The sequence below is a fragment of the Aotus nancymaae genome, unplaced genomic scaffold (assembly GCF_030222135.1).
Source record: "Aotus nancymaae isolate 86718 unplaced genomic scaffold, 86718_ANA_hifiasm-v0.15.2.pri h1tg000076l, whole genome shotgun sequence".
NCBI classification, from domain to species: Eukaryota; Metazoa; Chordata; class Mammalia; order Primates; family Aotidae; genus Aotus; species Aotus nancymaae.
Genome location: NW_026988491.1, coordinates 23,958,279 through 23,977,329, shown reverse-complemented (window position 1 = coordinate 23,977,329; position 19,051 = coordinate 23,958,279). Strand labels below are relative to the sequence as shown.

The window sequence follows — 19,051 nt, the reverse complement described above, 5'->3', positions numbered from 1 at the left end:
CCCGACCTGATGTGGCCCAATCCGAGCTCGCCACGAGAAGCTACCAATGGGAAGGCCCCGGGTCAGCGTCCGCCGGAGGCCGGGGGCGGGCATGCCGGTCTGACCCCGCCCCCCTCGCCCCGCCGCTCGCGCACAGCTCGCGGCGGCCATCTTTACTCCGGTCATGTAGGGTTCCCGCGGCTACAGCGACCGGGGCTGTGGTGGCCACGTTAAATTCGGGCAAGGGCTTCGCTCTGTTCTGTTTCCGCCGTCCCGCTTCCTGCCGAAGAACGCCGCCGGGAGCTGCGGAGGTCAGTGCGCGCTGCTGCTGCCGGGACCCTCAGGCGGGCGCGCGGCGACACCAGGGAAGAGGCGGGAGAGGGCGGGACCCCAGCTGGCCCTGGCGCTGGATTCCTGAGGCCTCACCGCGCATGTCCACGCGTCACAGCCGCCGTGCTCCTCACCTGAGGGCCGTACTCCTCACCTGAGGGCCGTACCCCTCACCTAGGCCCGGGCTCCTCACCTGGGGACCGGACCCCTCACCTGAGGGTCGTACCCCTCACCTAGGCCCAGGCTCCTCACCTGGGGACCGGACCTCTCACCTGGGGGCTGTACCCCTCACCTAGGCCTGGGCTCCTCACCTGGGGACTGGACCCCTTACCTGAGGGCCGGACCTCTCACCTAGGGTCTGGACCCTTCACCTGGGGACTGGACCTCTCACCTGGGAGCTAGAGTCCCACCTGAGGCTGGTCTCTTAACGTGGGAGATGGGTTTTTCACTTGGGGGCTGGACCTCCACGTGGGGGATGGGGTTTTCACCTGGGGGTTGGACCTCTCACCTAGGGTCTGAACCCTTCAGCTGGGGGCTGGACCTCCCACTTGGGGGATGGGGTTTTCACCTGGGGGCTGGACCTCTCACCTGGGAGCTAGAGTCCCACCTGAGGCTGGTCTCTTAACGTGGGAGATGGGTTTTTCACTTGGGGGCTGGACCTCCACGTGGGGGATGGGGTTTTCACCTGGGGGTTGGACCTCTCACCTAGGGTCTGAACCCTTCAGCTGGGGGCTGGACCTCTCACTTGGGGGATGGGGTTTTCACCTGGGGGCTGGACCTCTCACTTGGGGGATGAGGTTTTCACCTGAGGGCTGGACCTTCCACTCCGGGCTGGGTGGTCTGCATTTCTACAGGCGCTTGAGGTGATGGACACTCGCTAATGTTCAGGAATCTCTGGTTTAGATTAGGGGATATAAAATGTGCAGCATCTGGATTTCAGAGAACTCCTGCCTGTGGAAGGAAGGAGTGCGGTTAACACGGTTTTCTCTGGCCCTTGGTGGGCAGCAGGTGTGATTTCTGTCGGATCATTTGTGTTTCCTGCTGAGGCTAATTATTGTTATTAATAATAGTAACATCTGAATTGACCAGTTTGAGACGGAGTCTTGCTCTGTTGCCCAAGCTGGAGTGCAGTGGTGTCATCTTGGCTTACTGAAACCGCTCCCTCCTGGGTTCCAGTGGTTCTCCTGCCTCAGCCTCCTAAGTAGCGGGGATTACAGGCGCCGGCCACCACCCTGGCTAATTTTTATATTTTTAGTAGAGCCACCACACCTGATCTAGTTTAACCAATTTCAATAGAGCCCTTAAAATCTGAACTGATGGCTGGGCGCAGTGGCTCACGCCTGTAATTCCAACACTTTGAGAGGCCGAGGCAGGCGGATCACGAGGTCAAGAGATCGAGACCAGCCTGGCCAACATGGTGAAACCTCGTATCTGCTAAAAATACAAAAAATTATCTAGGCGTGGTGTCACGCGCCTGTAGCCCCAGCTATTCGGGAGGCTGAGGCAGGAGAATTGCTTGAACCCGGGAGGCGGAGGTTGCAGTGAGCCGAGATTGTGCCACTGCACTCCAGCCTGGCGCCTGGCAACGGAGTGAGACAGTCTTGAAAAAAAAAAAAAATCTGAACTGATGGGGACAAGAGGGACTTTGCAGGTCATTCCCTAATCTGAGAGGCTATTGTTTATAAACCACAGTTTTAAAGCGTCATGGCCTGGGCCTGTTTTAACCTGTGGGTACTCCCAAGGCATCCTTTATTTAGATTAGCCACAGCTGCTGAACAGAGCACAGGACAGCGTCCACTCACCCTCGCCCGGTGGGGACTTAGTCATGGTTTTTGCACTTGCCAGTGTTGACTTGATCTTCCTGTGCTCCTGGCAGAGCATCCAGACTCACCCTTGGTCTTCTCATGCCTTTGATAGTGAGCTGCGCTGGTCATCAGCAGAAAGCACACCCATGTCGGGTCTGAGGAGGTGCTCGGGGCCTGCCAGGAGGGTCAGAGTCCGCACGTAACGTTTTCGTCCCACAGCTGAACTTTTATTTGCTGGGGAAATCTTCTGGGTGGAGGCGTGGAGTGGGGTGGCAAGGACTGCCCATGTCTGGGGTTCCTGCGAAGCAGCACCTGCTGAGTCCACCAATCAAGCCTGTCCAGCAGGGGAGGTGGCAGAGAGGCACCCTTCAGACCACAGAGGCCAGTCTCTGTCCTTGGTGCTGAGGCTGCACTGGTGGGGGAAAAGAAATCCAACATAGAAAATCCCCCACCCTCAAAAACTTTCTTCTTAGCAAGTGGGAGACAGTTGAGTAGCCCCTCCCTCACCTGGTGGACAGTGGTTCCTCACCTAGTCCTTCCATATTTTTGTTTGATACCAAGTTTAATCTTTTTATTTATTTATTTATTTATTTTTGAGACGGAGTTGTGCTCTGTGGCCCAGACTGGATTTCAGTGGCACGATCTCAGCTCATTGCAGCCTTTGTCCCCTGGGGTCAAGCGATTCTCCTGCCTTAACTTCCCAAGTAGCTGGGATTACAGGCGTGTGCCACCACACCCGGCTATTTTTTGTATTTTTAGCAGAGACGGGGTTTCACCATGTTGGCCAGGCTGGTCTCCAACTCCTGACCTCTGGTGGTCCACCCCACCTCAGCTTCCCAAAGTGCTAGGATGACAGGCGTGAGCTACTGTACCCAGCCCTAGGTTTTTATATTTGGCAAAGGAAAGAAAGGTCTATGCTATTTCTCGCAAGAACTGCATACCATTTTAGTCATCGTAAAATTATTAAAGCTCTCTCTCTTCTTTCTCTTTACCCCCACCCCCACCATATCAATAGGATTCCTCTTCCTTCTCATCTACAGATTTTTTTTCGCTTGCTATTTGTACAGTAGACTTCTTAACTCTCTGTTTGATCGGAAGGTAGTTTTGACTGAGCACAGTGGCTTACGCCTGAAATCCTAGTACTTCAGGAGGCTGAGGTGGGAAGATTGCTTGAAGCCAGGAATTCCATACCAGCCTGGTGACAAAGCAAGACCCCATCTTTACAAAAAAATAAGAGAACTTAGCTGAGTGTGGTGACACACACCTGTGTCCCTGGCTACTCAGGAGGCTAGGGCAAAAGGATCCCAGGAGTTTGAGGCTGCAGGGAGCCATAATCACGCCACTGCACTCCAGCTTGAGTGACAGAGTAAGACACTGTCTCAAAAAAAATTTTTTTTTTAGTAATTGTAACAAATGGAAAGCCTGGGGTTCTCTCTCCCTTTGCTTCTGGCCCTTCTGGTTTGGACTGAATAAAATCAAACCTGTTTTAAAAGAAGCCAGAAGCATGAAGAACTTGCCACCTCCCCTCCCTCGGCATCCCACATGTAGCAGCTGGACACATTGATGGTTTCTTAGGAAACTCCGTGCCACGGGCCCCCTGAGGTTGGCCTGTTAGTGTTTGGGGGACCCATTGCTAGTATCCCCAGGGCACATGTGCAGGCTCACAGCCAGTGTGGCGCCACCTTTGGGAAAGCCAGTCATGGCTTCTCCCAGCCCCCAGGGTGGGGTTCTGTGCAGGTATCCACAGCACCACCCCACCATTCCTGGGAGTGGGGGCTTTGCTGGCCACCTGAGCCCTGCGTCCTGGCAGCTGTGCTGTGTACGGCCCCCTGCCCTCCTGGGACCCCTGTCTGCCACCCTCTGGCTTCGTGCCTCCCACCCAACTTACCAGCCCCCCTCAGCCTCCATTCCTTCTTCCTCAGCCTGTTCCCTTGGGGCTGAGCCTGGGTTTTGCTGACTTTCCTGCCAGATTTAGACTGGGGGGCAGGGACATTTACACCCTCCCATTGACCTCATGGCCCAGGCCTGGTCAGACTCAGCATTCTACGACTGAGCCCTTCTCCCCAGGAAAACATTGCCAGAGCTGGCAGTGCACAATCACTGGTTACACTATGAAAGCTTCTCAAGTGCGATTGGTAGTAGTGTGACTGAGACAGAATTCTTGCTAACCTTTTATCCAGACCTCCCAACCATGAGCACAAGCATGGCTTTTGGAACTCGAGAATCTGTTTTCACTCTTTCAGCATGCTTGGAGTGGCAGTGCTAACGGCTGCTGTCTCACACCCTTGGTTCTGTGAAGGTGCATGAAGTTTTAAGCCCCAAATGGCTGGAAAGAGGTCATCAGGCAGGCGGCCCCTGCTGCTGGGGCTGCTGGTGGCCGTAGCCGCTATCCATCTGGTCACCTGTCCCTACACCAAAGTGGAGGAGAGCTTCTCCCTGCAGGCCACGCATGACCTGCTCTACTACCGGCAGGCCCTGGGGCAGGTGAGGCCCTGCTGTCTTTGGGGAGAACCTCCTGTTTCCAGCTCGCAGGGCCCTGTGTGCTGACCTGCCCTTCTCCTCACAGTATGACCATCTCGAGTTCCCTGGGGTCGTCCCCAGGACCTTCCTCGGGCCGGTGGTGATTGCCACGTTGTCCAGTCCCGCGGTTTATATGCTTTCGCTGTTGGAGACGTCCAAGTTTTACTCTCAGCTAATAGGTAAGGGGGTCTTCAGTGAAAGAGGAGGGAGTGAAGGATTGTGGTGTCATCGGGTGACCTCACCGAGGCTGCAGCTCCTCCGTTCAGGAACGCCATCTGTTACAGTCTTGCCTGCTCTTGGTCACCGTGGCATGGTGGCTCAGAGCAGGTGCCCGGGTCAGGCCTGGTGCAACTCAGCCAGCCCCTCCGTGCTTCCACACTCTCGACTGTGAAATTAGGGATGACAGCACCCACTCCCCAGGGCAGGTACAGGAGAAGCGCCGTCTGCCTGTGAGGCAGCTCTCACCACCTGAGCCGCAGCTCCCACCTCATCTGGTGCGCCCCTGTTGGGTAGACGGCCTTTATTCTTACAGAAACAGCATCATTAGTCTTGGGGAACATTACAAAGAGAAACCTCACATTCCCAGAGGCTACCACTGCAGGGCCTGTGTGCACATCCTCCGTCTTTCTGTGCCCACGTGAGGACTTAAAAAAAAAATTAGAACATTTTGTACATATTGTTCTACAAATGGATTTTTTGTTTGTTTGTTTTTTGAGACAGGGCCTTGCTCTGTCACCTAGGCTGGAGTGCAGTGGTGCAGTCATAGCTCACTGCAGCTTTGAACTCCTGGGCGCAGGTGGTTCTCCCACGTCAACCTCCCACAGTGCTGGGATTCCAGGCGTGAGCCACCATGCCCAGTCACACAACCTGAGTTTTTGAAGTCAGCAGTCACCACCTTTTCGTTTCAGTACATTTTTGTTGCATTTAATATGCAGACTGTAGTTAGATTTCCCCAACTGACTCGAACGTATGCTTCCAGTGGGTCCACCCAGCCTGCCTGGAGCGCTTATGACGCATGCACGCTCCTGGGAAGAGCATTTCCTCTTCCTGAAGGGGCATGTTGGGAGTGGAAACCCACCACAGCACAGGGACAGCTGGGCAAGCTGTGCTCGTCCTGTGGAGGCACTGGGGAGCCCCAGATGGGGAGGAGTTGGGGGGCCACGAGCCAAGGAAAGAAAGTCCACAGGCCACTCCGGGGCTGGGTCCACTTTCCCCTGGAAGCTTCTGCTTATTCCAGGGGTGGCAGTGAGAGGCTGGGAGTTTGGGCAGAGCTATGCAGACTCTGGTTGGACAGAACCTCAGAGGACTGCAGCTTTAGCCGGTGAACAAGAGCCCACCCTGTGTCCTTCCTGATCTCACTAAGATGTCCTGGAATTGCTAGTGCCCCCCAGCCCCTGCCATAGGCCCAAATATTTCCTCTGTGGACAAAGAGTATGTCATCTTGGGGCTGAGGCTGTCTGCATGGCTTCACAGACCATCCTTGCTGGGCACTGGGTTGAGGTCATCGGACATTTGGGAAGATGGAAAACCAAGAGAAGAGACACAGGGGATGGACCTGATGGGAAAAAGGGGAAGCGGGGGCTTGGGGCCTTTACCAGGGTCTGTCTGTGAATTATTTAAAAGCCCCAGGGGAATTCCAGCACCAAAAATAACAGCAGCTGGAGCCAGACCCACTCATGGGTGTCAGTGAAAAATATCCTTTTACACATTCAGGCTGGGCATGGTGGCTCACGCTTATAATTCCAGCACTTTGGGAGGCTGAGGCAGTTGGATCACCTGAGGTCAAGAGTTTAAAACCACCCTAGCCAACATGGCGAAACCTCATCTCTACTAAAAATACAAAAATTAGCTGGGCATTGTGGTGCATGCCTGTAATCCCAGCTACTTGGGAGGCTGAGGTAGGAGAATTGCTTGAACCTGGGAGGTGGAGGTTGCAGTGAACCGAAATCGCACACTGCACTCCAGCCTGGACAACAGAGGGCAACTCTTCCTAAAAAAAAAAAAAAAATGCAGTCCGAATTCTGCAATTAGTGAAGAGAAAATGCCTGGTCTGCACACAGGCTGTTGTGGGAGCAGCAGGCCCAACACTGACACATCTGTGGCCCCCTGGGCTGTCACCTGGGTGTCTCTGCCTGTTGGCCCCCACAGCTGCTGGACCCAGTTGCCTCTTGAGTGGGCTTTGAAGCCCCTCTGGCCTTCTGGAAAGGTGGTGAGAGCATCCCAGAAGTTCATTTTCCTTCCTGTTTTCAGCCTCTCTTGCCAGCGACTGACAGGCCGGTCCACAGTGAATATGTGTGGTTGGCCAGGTACTGTCCTGGGCACACCTGTCTGTCTCCTCACTGTCACCCCTTAAGACCACCAGCCCAGAGGTGGCCCCCGCCATTGAATGAGGAGGAGGCTCCTGACCCGCTTCCTGCCCGGGAGCCTGTGTTCCCGCCTCCTCACAGCTGCTGGTCAGAGCAAGGTCTGAGCCTGGCCCTCACAAACATTGCCCCTAGAGGTGTCACAGCCCTGGGGGAATCTCTGGTCTAGTGTAGGGCTCAGCTCATGGCACCCCCAGGCACTGTGTCCCCCATGACACTTCAGAGAGCAGCCCCCCAAGAGCCCTTGTGGCACCAGGCTTGGGCATCACCGTTCCTGACAGGAACGCAGGGGGCCTGAGGCCAGACGTCTGTTTTCCACACAGAGACAGTGCCCTCAGGTTGCTTTGCCTGACTTGGCTGTCACCTGGCATTGTAGCAGCATAGAAAGATCCACGTAGAGAGCCATGTGGAAAGAGCCACGTAGAAGGATCTGCAGATGCTCTGCACAGGCTCACGTGCTGTCGCTGTCTTTGTTTAGTTAGAGGAGTGCTTGGACTTGGTGTGATTTTTGGACTCTGGACATTACAAAAGGAAGTGAGACAGCAGTTTGGGGCAGTGGTGGCCACCATGTTCTGCTGGGTGACAGCCTTGCAGTTCCACCTGATGTTCTACTGCACGCGGACACTGCCCAACGTGCTGGTCCTGCCTGTGGGTACGTAGCTGCTGGCCAGGCCTGCACGCCTGTGGTGCTGGGTGGGAGCTCTCCTGAGTTGGGACTGTGCGGCCTATGGCAGTGCCTCCCCAGTGATGGCCACTCCCCGCTGAGTTCCTCAGGACTTAGGCCGGTCTGTGATCTGAAACTGGGCTGTTTTCCATGCTGGGTTGGGATGCACTTCCTAGCCAACCGTAGTTGGGAGTGTGGCTCTGAGCAGTTTGTTTTCTGGGATATCTGTGTGGTGTTTGTAATAAGAAAAGGAATCATCCTTCACTTCCCTGGGTGTTTCCTGGGTGGGGGTGGGGATAGGGTGTGTCTGACCAGCACCCTCCTGCACTGTCTTGCAGTCCTGCTGGCCCTCTCAGCCTGGCTGGGGCATGAGTGGGCCCGCTTCATCTGGCTGTCGGCCTTCGCCATCATCGTGTTCAGGGCAGAGCTGTGCCTGTTCCTGGGCCTCCTGCTGCTGCTGGCTTTGGGCAGTCGAAAGGTTTCTGTGGTCAGAGCCCTTTGCCACGCCATCCCAGCGGGGGTCCTCTGTTTAGGTAAGTCGGTTGCTGTGGGATGCTTCTAACTGGATTTTGTCCTGCCTTGTTTTACAAAGGTCAGAGAAATTTGGGAGGTTTTCTTCCCCGTGGAATAAAATTACCCTAACTTCAGTAGCATTAAAACATCCCGGTCCTAAGCCCCCTGCGCCTTGGGAGCCCCTATTCGCTGGTCTGTCCCTTGTCCTTGGCCAAGGCCAGGGGAGGCCACAGGAGCGGAGGGCGGCTTGTCCCTACACCAGGCCGAGGCGGTGGTTCAGGGCAGCAGCGTCCTCAAAACAGTTGGCATCTTCTTTTTTTCTTTGCTTTAGAGATAGAGTCTTGCTCGCAGGATGGAGTGCAGCGGCATGATCACAGCCCATTTCAACCTTGAACTCCTAGGCTCTGGCGATCTTCCCACTCAGCCCAACCTCTCTTATGTGAAAGCAGCTTGTAGTTTCTGTAGTGATGGTGGCTGCACCGTGGCAGGGTGTTTACTGGTGGTTGTGTTCTTGACTGAGAAACTCTGTTTAATTTTATCAGGGCTGACAGTCGCCGTGGACTCTTATTTTTGGGGGCAGCTTATGTGGCCAGAAGGAAAAGTGCTTTGGTACAACACTGTCCTGAACAAAAGCTCCAACTGGGGGGTATCCTTCAGTGTCTGTGCAGGGGAGTATTGAATGGGACCCCCAGACACAACCTCCTGGGCCTCCTTGGGGGTATCCTTCAGTGTCTGTGCAGGGGGGTGATGGGTGGCACACACAGCCATACCTCCTGGGATTCCTTGGGTGGTGGGAGCAGCGGCTTCTTCCTGCTGTGCCGCCCAGTGGCAGGGTCAGGACGGAGCCCCTCCCTCTTACTTGCTCCTAGGAAATGCTGGCCGTAGGGGGTGAGGTCCCGGCTGCCTTCTCTATCTTGTGGAAACAGCCCCACCCAATTGCCCCAGCCTCTCCTCTCTTCCTCGGAAAATCTGTTGTTTTTTTTTTTTTGAGATGAAGTCTTGCTCTGTCACCCAGGCTGGTGTGCAATGGCGTGATCTCAGCTCACTGCAACCTCCGCCTCCCAGGTTCAAGTGATTCTCCTGCCTTAGCCTCATGAGTAACTGGGATTACAGGCACCCACCACCATGCCCAGCTAATTTTTGTATTTTTATTAGAGATGGGGTTTCACCATGGTCAGGCTGATCTCGAACTCCTGACCTTAGGTGATCTGCCCACCTTGGCCTCCCAAAGTGCGGGGATTACAGGCGTGAGCCACTGTGCTGGCCTGGACAATCTGCATTTAAAATGCACTTTCTTAGGAAGTATGTTAAACATACACAAGTAGATGAAACACCATAATGAATCCCCGACACCCATGTCACCAGTGAAGGAAAGGGGGCAGAGACCAAACGTCCCGCAGCCCTGGCTGCCTTGGTCCTTCCCGGAGGGGCCCAGGGCCCTAGTTGTGTCTGTGCACCCGAGCCGTGGCCTGGGCTGTGTCTCTTAGGAGGGGGCCCAAGACCCAAGTGGTGTCTGTGTACCCAAGGCATGGCCTTGGCTGTGTCTCTTAGGAGGAGGCCCAAGGCCCGAGTGGTGTCTGTGCACCCGAGCCATGGCATGGGCTGTGTCTCTTAGGAGGGGCCCGGGACCTGAGTGGTGTCTGTGCACCCAAGGCATGGCCTGGGCTGTGTCTCTTAGGAGGGGCCCGGGGCCCGAGTGGCGTCTGTGCACCCCTGCTGTGCCCGGGCTGCATCCCTTAGCACAACTGTCTTCCAGGCATCTTCTCCGCCTTGACCCTGCCACCCAGCCCATGGGCGCATGCGTGGACAGGTGTGTGGACAGGTGTGTGGGCAGGTGCGTGAGCAGGTGCGTGGCCTCCTTAACCCAGCCCACAGACCTCCCCGCTGCTGTGGTACTTCTACTCAGCCCTGCCTCGCGGCCTGGGCTGTAGCCTGCTCTTCGTCCCACTGGGTTTGATGGACAGAAGGATGCACGCGTTGACAGTGGCGGCTCTCGGCTTTGTGGCACTGTACTCCCTCCTGCCACACAAGGAGCTGCGCTTCATCATCTACGCCTTCCCCGCACTCAACGTCACGGCCGCCAGAGGCTGCTCCTATCTGTGAGTGCTTTTTGTGATGTGCATTTTTATAGTTTCATTGGAAACAGGTTCACTGACTTAACAGTGAGGGTATGTGTGTGTGTGTGTTTAATTTTTGAGACGGGGTCTTGCCCTGTCACCCAGGCTGGAGTGCGGCAGTAGTCATGGCTCACTGCAGCCCCCAACTCCTGGTGGTCAAGCCATCTCCTGCCTCCACCTCTCCAAGTGCTGGGATTACAGGTGTGAGCCACTGGGGCTGTTTTTTAAGATAAACACAGGACATGTTTAACTAGCTGTTTGTGTCAGAATAGAGTGGCCCCAGTCCTTTTTGCCCTGAGGACTGCGTGGGCTGGGACCAGCCTGGTGACGTGCTGTCAGAGGGGTCTGCCTGGGTGGTCTCTGTCTGGTTAATTTGGTGACTGGTCCACATGTGGTGATGTTCTGCTGGTCCTAGTCTCTGTCACGGGGGAGGGACACTCACAGGTAGCAGCAGCAGAGGGCAGGGGCGGCCAGGCCTGGGAGGCTCTGAGGGCGACAGGTCAGGTGAAGGAAGGACGTTCATGGCCGTCCTGACAGGGCCTCGGGATTGAGGGTGTTTGTCAAGGCAGGTCATCTGGCTAGAAGAGGGGGAGGTCAGGGAGGTGCCCATGGCTGGGTGCAGAGGGCCCAGAGTGGCCCAGGCTTGGAGTCCTGTGGAGGGCAGGGGACTTCCTATGGGGAGGGACCACCAGCAGCAGTGATGGAGGTGAAGCTGGGAGCCTGGCAGGGCATGGGGAGGGCGTTGCCTGGGCTGAGGGTGAGGTGGTCCCAGCGTGGCTGCCACTCAGTGTCAGGAGCTTCAGGGAGCCAGGAGCATCCATCACTGCCAGGTCCTGTGGGTGCTGGGGAAGGATCCAGAGCTGAGGCTGGCCAGCTCTGTGCCCGTTCAGAGCTCGCTGCCTTGATAGGAACAGGAGGCCAGCTCAGGCCATGCTGGGCACTGAGGGGGAGGGCTGGGGACCAGGGGGGCTGGGGCCTGAGGTGCAGAGAGTTGCCCACCCTGGCTGGAGAGGAAGTCCCTGATCCCAGGCAGCAGTCAGGTGCTTTCCCGTGACACCTGTTACAGGGGAGAGGATGGAACCCCCCATCTCCCACCGGCCTGCACTGCCCTCAGGCCTGGGGACTCTTTGGGCTGCCGTGGCCGTGCCTGCATTGGGGGGCTCCTCTGGCTACCGTGGCCATGCCTTTATGGGAGCTCCTCCGGCAGCTATGGCCATGCCTGGGTTGGAGGGCTCCTCCAGCTGCCATGGCTGTGCCTCTTTTGGGGGCTCCTCTGGCTGCTGTGGCCGTGCCTGGGTTGGGGGGCTCCTCCAGCTGCTGTGATGCCTCTGTCAGGGGCTCTTGTGGCTGCCGTGGCCATGCCTCGGTGGGGGATCCTGGGGGACCTGCCTCTGTTTTCTGTGCCTTTCGCTCCCTATCATCTCAGGGGTCAGCTCTGGGCTTGAAGGGGAGCAGACCCCAGCCCAAGTCATGGAAAAGAGAGTGGGAAAGGCAGGGAAGGTGGTGCAGATGGATTGTATTCGGGCAGACTTTTGTAGCAAGGAAGAAAGTCCAGTGTGAACTGGACCCAGTTCTGCTGAAACTAAACGCAGGAGTGTCTTTGAGGCCTGGTGTGCTGGGCGTGAGGAGCTGTTCCATGCAAGGGCCCCCCACGGTGCCAGTCGGCCTTATCCAGAGGAGGACAAACTTGGGGCGTCTTCATGAGGGGGTGCAGGGTAGAGCAAGACCCCCTCCGAAGTCAGGTCCTCACACTGGCCACCCTGGGAGCAAGAACAGGCCGTCTCTCCAGGCGTCATGGCCCAGGGCCTTGAGATAGTCCTGGGGATGGAAGGTGTGTGATTGCAAGCTTCCTGCAGTGACTGTCCACTCCAGGTTTGGGCTGGAACGAGGGGGAAACGCCCTGGCTGTGCTGAGCTCTTTGGGGCAGGCACTTAGAAGGCTGGAGTCATCCTAGATGCAGCCTCAAGCTCAGGAACCGCACCAGAGTTTGTTCAAGGGTGTACTAGTGTGCTCTCACACTGCTACAAAGAAACACCTGAGACTGGATACTCTATAAAGAAGAGGCTTCCTTGGCTTACGGTTCCGCAGGCTGTACAGGAAGCGTGGTGCTGGCATCTGCTCAGCTTCCAGAGAGGCCTGGGGAAACTTTCCATCATGGCAGAAGGGGAAAGGGAAGTAGGCACGTTTTATATGGCCAGAGCGGAGGAAGAGGGACAGGGAGGTGCCACTGACTACCGGGAAAACAGCATGAGGGGATGGCACTAATCCATTCCTGAAGGATCTATCCTGTGACCTAGTTACCTCCCACCAGGGTCCACCTCCAGCTTTGGGGATCACAGTTGGACATGAGACTTGCTGGGGACACAGATCCAAACCATAGCAAAGGGCAGGGCCTGTGGAGAAGAGGCTCCGAGGAGTCTGGTGGATTTGGAAGAGAGAGAGTCTTCATCAGGGGTTCTGGGGCGTTTAGACCAGGGTCGGCAAGCTTTTCTGGTAGCTAGTAAAGAGTCTCACCTTCGTGGGCCCCACGCTGTTCGCCAGCTGCTAACTCTGCCATAGGAGCCTAAGGTTAGCACCGTCTATCAGAGAACCAGCGGCGCCCTGTCCCACAGAGCTCACTCACAGGCCTGCTGGGAGTGGGCTTGGCCAGGTGGTACTCTGACCTACAGTCACTTGGGATTGTTTGAAAATATATTTTTAGGCTGGGCATGGTGGCTTATGCCTGTAATCCCAGCACTTTGGGAGGCCGAGATGGGTGGATCACAAGGTCAAGAGATCGAGACCATCCTGGTCAAGATGGTGAAACCCCATCTCTACTAAAAATACAAAAATTAGCTGGGTGTGGTAGAGAGGCTGAGGCAGGAGACTCTCTTGAACTGAGGGGTAGGAAATTGCAGTAGACGAGATCATGCTACTGCACTCCAGCCTGGGCAACACAGTGAGACTCCGTCTCAGGAAAAAAAAGAAAAAATATTTTTAAACATCTATTGTAAATTTTAAATTGGCATCTTGGGTAGAACTCCACAAACAATTCTTGAGGCCATATCTTAACCACTTCCACAGGTTACTTACTCTGTTTGGTGGTTGACTCTGCTTGTTGTGACTTGGGGAAGTTGAACAGCAGGTTATGCTCCTATATGTTTTGTAGATAGAATTAGATTAATTTTATTCCCACCCTGTTCTGCTTATGATGTGTAACCATTTTTTCAGGCTGAATAACTATAAAAAGTCTTGGCTGTACAAAGCAGGGTCTCTGCTTGTGATCGGACATCTCCTGGTGAATGCCACCTACTCGGCCACCGCCCTGTACGTGTCCCATTTCAACTACCCGGGCGGCGTGGCGATGCAGAGGCTACACCAGCTGGTGCCCCCCCAGACAGGTTGGTGCTGGGAGCACTGGCTGGGGACTGCTGTGGCTCTGACCGGGGAGATGGGATCTGACAGCAGGTGTGGTTTTCCTAGATGTCCTTCTGCATATTGATGTGGCAGCCGCCCAGACAGGTGTGTCTCGGTTTCTCCAAGTCAACAGCGCCTGGAGGTAGGACCCACACACAACACGACCCTCCTGGAGGCCACGTGAGGGCCCCTTGGCACCCAGGGGTGGGGGGACGGGGCGATGCAGGGCAATGTGGACTCTGGACAGGACCACCGGCTCTCATCCTGCAGGTACGACAAGAGGGAGGACCTGAAGCCGGGGGCAGGCATGCTGGCATACACGCACATCCTCATGGAGGCGGCCCCTGACCTACTGGCCCTCTACAGGGACACGCACCGGGTCCTGGCCAGTGTTGCAGGCACCACAGGTGTGAGTCTGAACCTGACCCAGCTGCCCCCCTTCAACGTCCACCTGCAGACAAAGCTGGTGCTTCTGGAGAGGCTCCCCCAGCCATCCTGAGGGGCACTGGGCAGCCCTCAGCAGCCACAGGCCCTCCCGGAGCTGCTGTCGCTGCCAGTTTCCACACAGTTGTGACAATTCAGAGAAGCAAACAAAGCACTGTGCCCATGGCTCCGACAGACACCAGAGCAGGGCCAGGGCCTCCTCTGCAGCCTCACCTGGGGCTGGCACCACCAGAGAATGAGGGGCCCAGGTCTTCTTGGCACCCCGGGAGACACTGCCCAGGGTGATGGTGGCCTGCTCAGGCCTTCCTGCGGGTGGGCAGGGTGGGCAACACAGTTGTCTGGCATCCAGACCAAGTGCCATTCATGACTAATTGGGAGCAGCAGGCCCACCCGGGCACCTGTCTGTGAGGCTACGTGTGTTCTGGCCTCCCAGGCGGATCTGTATTTTGGCAGCACCCCACACCTGCTGCCCGAGGGTCTCTTGGGGCATCTAAGACAGCACCCCCTCTCGGGAGACCATGGTGGCCCCGGCCGCCCCCCATCCGCCACCACCCCCGCAACTGGTGTTATTCACTGGCATTCCATGTCCGTCACAGATGAAATTTTAGGAGATAAACACATTCAAAAAGGAATGAGATAAAAAGAATAAGGCAATAAAATGTTGATTGGAACCTTGAGATTACAGAAAAGAATGAGAATGGAAACTTTACTGTTTCCTGTGTGATAGCTTATCACACGTTATTATTCCAGGAGCATGGTCAAGGGACAGTTTGGTGCCATCGGCTTCACTGACCATGCATGTATAATGCACCAAAGTGCGTGTGATGCTGCTGGGCACTGGAGGTGGGGGACTGGGTGCTGCTACACACACATGCACACACACGTGCACACACCACACCATGCATACACGTTCATGTGCACACACCACACACTCATGCACATACCCACCATACACGCTCACGTGCACACATGCACACACACCATGCATACACGTTCATGTGCACACACCACACACATACCACACACCACATGCTCACGTGCGCACACACCACGCACACGCTCACTTGCACACACCACACATGCACATACATGCCATGTGTACATACACCATGCATATGCACCACACGTGCACACACCATGCACACACTACACACACCAACCATGCACATATACACACATGCACACAACACACGTACTACACACCATGCACACACGTGTGCATAAGGACACGCTTTCTTCCTGAGCTCTTTGAGAGTGTGTGACTGTTGGCCCAGGTGCCCTGGCACTTCCTCTCCACCTAGTGCCTCCTGTTTTCCCCACTGCATCTGGCGAACATCCGTGCAGATATTTCCTGACTCAACAGAGGCCAGATGGTGAGGCTGGAGAGCAGGCTTCCCAGCCCCCGAATCCCTCAGACAGGGCCCCCTCCTCCCCTGTCCGTCCACCTGTGTGTCTCAGGTATTTACTGGTTATCCACACTCATGTCGCTGGGCGCATGTGGATTGCTTCCTGACTCCAGTGGTCTGAGTCACTCCTGTCTTTAATGATTCTGGTGTTCAGAGATTTGCTGGTGGGAGCCCTGCCACACTCCGCCGGTATGCTATGCACTGTGCCCTCTCCTTTGAGCACCTCCTTACGACCAGGCATGGCAGGGTGTCCTCTTGAGCCTCTGACCTCGGCTGTTGCTCTGCGGAGCTTGGCCCCCTTTGGTAGGGAATGCATTAGAGACCAGGATCTCAGTGCAGGTGTGCTCAATGCCACTGGGTGCCTGGGCTTTAGGCCCTTTCTGTGGACAGGCTGGGGAGGACAGGGGTGTGCCAATGTGCAGACACACACACACATATGTAACGTGTGTACAGATCTGAAACAGCACAGCTGTGCCCGCACCTTGGATTCCATCTCGTCTTGCAGGGTTCTTCCTGCACCCCTGTCCCTCCATTCCCCACTCCCCCGTCTCCACCCTGAGGACCGTGACCCCTATCAACAGCAGCGTTCTCATACATCTGCTGGGGAGTCCAGTGCACGCCTGCTCGGGAGCTCCAGTGCTGCTTTGGCACAGGATTGCAAAAACAAACCCGCCATCAAGAAGTTGGGATTTGGGTGCAGTTCACTCCCTGCCGACAACTGTGGGTGTCGTTGCGTGCTGCGCTGATGAGTTCCTTGGACTGGCTTTTCCACCAGCAGTGTGGTGGTGCCTTCGTTGGAAATAGAGCTGGGTTCGCCCTTCCCGCTGGCTTTCAGTCTTTGCCTCCCACCCCATGCCCATCCTGTTGGGTTTGTAGAGCATGACGGTGCTTCTAGATGTCAAAACTCCTAAGGGCAGGTGCCGGGAGCCACTCCCTCCAGTACCTCCCCGCTTTTTGGTAATGAGCATAATTGTCTTCTGATTTATCTCGCGTGTGTTTAATTTTGTAAAGATAAATGTATATACATGTATTCCCTTTTTTCTTAGACATAGCTTTCTTTATATGCTCTTTTGCACTTTGGCTTTTTGGTTTGGTTTTAGAGATAGGGTCTTGCTCTGTAAGCCAAGCTGGAGTACAATTGTGCAATCCTAGCTCACTACAGCCTCCATCTCCTGGGCTCAAACCATCCTCCCACCTGAGCCTCCCAAGTAGCTGAGACTACAGGTGTGTGCCACCAATCCCAGCAGATTTTTTAAAAGTTTCTTTTGTAGAGATGGGGTCTCGCTGTGTTGCCCAGGATGGTCTTGAACACCAGGCTTCAAGCAGTTCTTCTGCCTTGGCCTCCTCAAGTGCTGGGATGACAGGCGTGAGCTCCCAGCCACACACTGGTTTGTTCACGTAACAGTCACTCCTGGAAATTGTGGTGTCACTTCTTGAGCTACTTTCCTCTGTGTGGGCAGTTCGCTTATTTCCAATATTTTATAAATTCAAATAATGCTGCCATGCATAACCGAGTCCCTTTGTATTGTCATTTGTTTGAGCCATGTCTTCAGGGTGAATTCAGAGGTGGGCAGCGCTGGGCCGCAGGGGTGACTGCACCTTGGTTGTGTGGGGTATCGTGATGTTCCCTCCACAGGGTAGTACCATTTTGCAGTCCCACAGGGTGAGTGGTGGTTCAGTGTAGTTTTGATCATTTTTCTTATGAGTGAAGTTGAATGTCTTTTCATAGGCTAATTTTTTTTTTTTTTTTTGTATTTTTTGTAGAGATGGGGTCTCACTGTATTGCCCAGGCTGGTTGTGAACTCCTGAGCTCAAATAATCTGCCTGTCTTGGTCTTCCAAAGTGCTGGGATTATAGGTGTGAGCCACTGTGCCCGGCTAGGGTTAATTTTTTAATATGTTGTGAGGTATGGGTCCGTTTTTTTTTTTTTTTTTTTTGCCTATGAATATCCAATTGTTCTAACACCATTTTGTTGAAAACGTTATCCTCAGTGGTGCATGCCTATAGTCCCAGCTACTAGGGAGGCTGAGGAAGGAGGATCCCTTGAGCCCAGGCAGTTGAGGCTGCAGTGAGCTGTGATTGCACCATTGCACTCCAGCCTGGGTGACAGAGAGAGACCCTGTCTCTTAAAAAAAGAAATAAATAAAAGATTGTTTTTTCACCACTGAATTGCCTTTGCACTTTTCTCAAAAATCAATTCACTCAGCCAGGCATGGTGGCTCACGCCGGTAATCCCAGCACTTTGGGAGGCCAATGTGGGTGGATCATCTGAGGTCAGGAGTTCAAGACCAGCCTGGCCAACATGGTGAAACCCTGTCTCTACTAAAAATACAAAAATGACAGACAGACACGGTGGCTCACACCTGTAATCCCAGCATTTTGGGAGGCCAAGGTGAGCGGATCACAAGGTCAGGAGATCGAGACCATCCTGGCTAACATGGTGAAACCTTTTCTACTAAAAATACAGAAAGTTAGCTGGGTGTGGTGGCATGCGCCTGTAGTCCCAGCTACTCAGGAGGCTGAGGCAGGAGAATCACTTGAACCGGGGAGGCGGAGGTTGCAGTGAGCCGAGATCATGCCACTGCACTCCAGCCTGGGCAACAGAGCAAGACTCCATCTCAAAAATATATATGTATGTATTTATATATATATATGCAAAAGTTAACTGGACGTAGTGGTGGGCACCTGTAATCCCAGCTACTTGGGAGGCTGAGGCAGGAGAATCACTTGAACCCAAGAAGCAGAGTTTGCAGTGAGCCGAGATCATGCCACTGCACTCCAGCCTGGACGACAAGAGCAAAACTTCATCTCAAAAAAAAAAAAAATCAATTTGCTCAAGAGAATAAGAAGACAAACCACAGACTGGGAGAAAATATTTGATATTTGTGAAAGGCATATCCAATAAAGAACTGAGTCAGGTGCAGTGGCTCATGCCTGCAGTCCCAGCACTTTGGGAGGCTGAGGAAGGAGAATAGCTTGAGTCTAGGAGTTCAAAAATCAGTCTGGGCAATATTAATGATACTCTGTCTCTACAAAAAACAACAAAATATTTATTCAGGCATGGTGGTGCATGTTTGTAGTCCCAGCTACTTGGGAGGCTGAGGCAGGAGGGATTGCTTGAACCCAGGAGGTTAAGGCTGGGCAACAGAGTGAGACCCTGTTTCACAAAAGAAAGAAGGAACAGGTATCCAATATATACAAAGGACTCTTAAAACTCAATAAGGAAACAATGTGATTGAAAATGAAAATTGAACAGACCCCTCATCAAAGAAGATACACAGATGGCAATTGAGCATACACAAAGATGCTACTCGTTAATGGTTATTAGGGAATAGCAAATTAAAACAAAAATGAGACACCACTACGTACCTGTCAGGATAGCTAAAATCCGAAATGTATAACACCAGGTGCTGGTGAGGATGTGGAGCAACAGGAACTCATTCATTGCTGGTGGGAATGCAAACTGGTGCAGTCACTTTGGAAGACAATTTGGCAGCTTCACACAGAACTCAGC

The 19,051-nt window shown here is 54.4% G+C and overlaps 1 protein-coding gene across 2 annotated transcripts; it reads left to right on the top strand.

Annotated features, from left to right (window-relative positions):
• The first annotated feature begins 1,147 nt into the window (after nucleotides 1-1,147).
• On the top strand, nucleotides 1,148-18,809 carry ALG12 (ALG12 alpha-1,6-mannosyltransferase). 2 transcript variants are annotated; one of them, XM_012434400.2, is made up of 9 exons: nucleotides 1,148-4,598; nucleotides 4,681-4,813; nucleotides 7,476-7,649; nucleotides 8,000-8,194; nucleotides 8,717-8,820; nucleotides 10,050-10,273; nucleotides 13,502-13,671; nucleotides 13,754-13,829; nucleotides 14,054-18,809. In XM_012434400.2, exons 1-9 carry the CDS (start codon nucleotides 4,437-4,439, stop codon nucleotides 14,184-14,186), a joined length of 1,371 nt encoding a protein of 456 aa, XP_012289823.2. In that variant the 5' UTR covers nucleotides 1,148-4,436; the 3' UTR covers nucleotides 14,187-18,809. The 2 variants fall into 2 exon arrangements, with proteins under 2 accessions (XP_012289823.2, XP_012289822.2); XM_012434399.2 differs by having other exon boundaries at nucleotides 13,958-18,809.
• The last annotated feature ends 242 nt before the right edge of the window (nucleotides 18,810-19,051 follow it).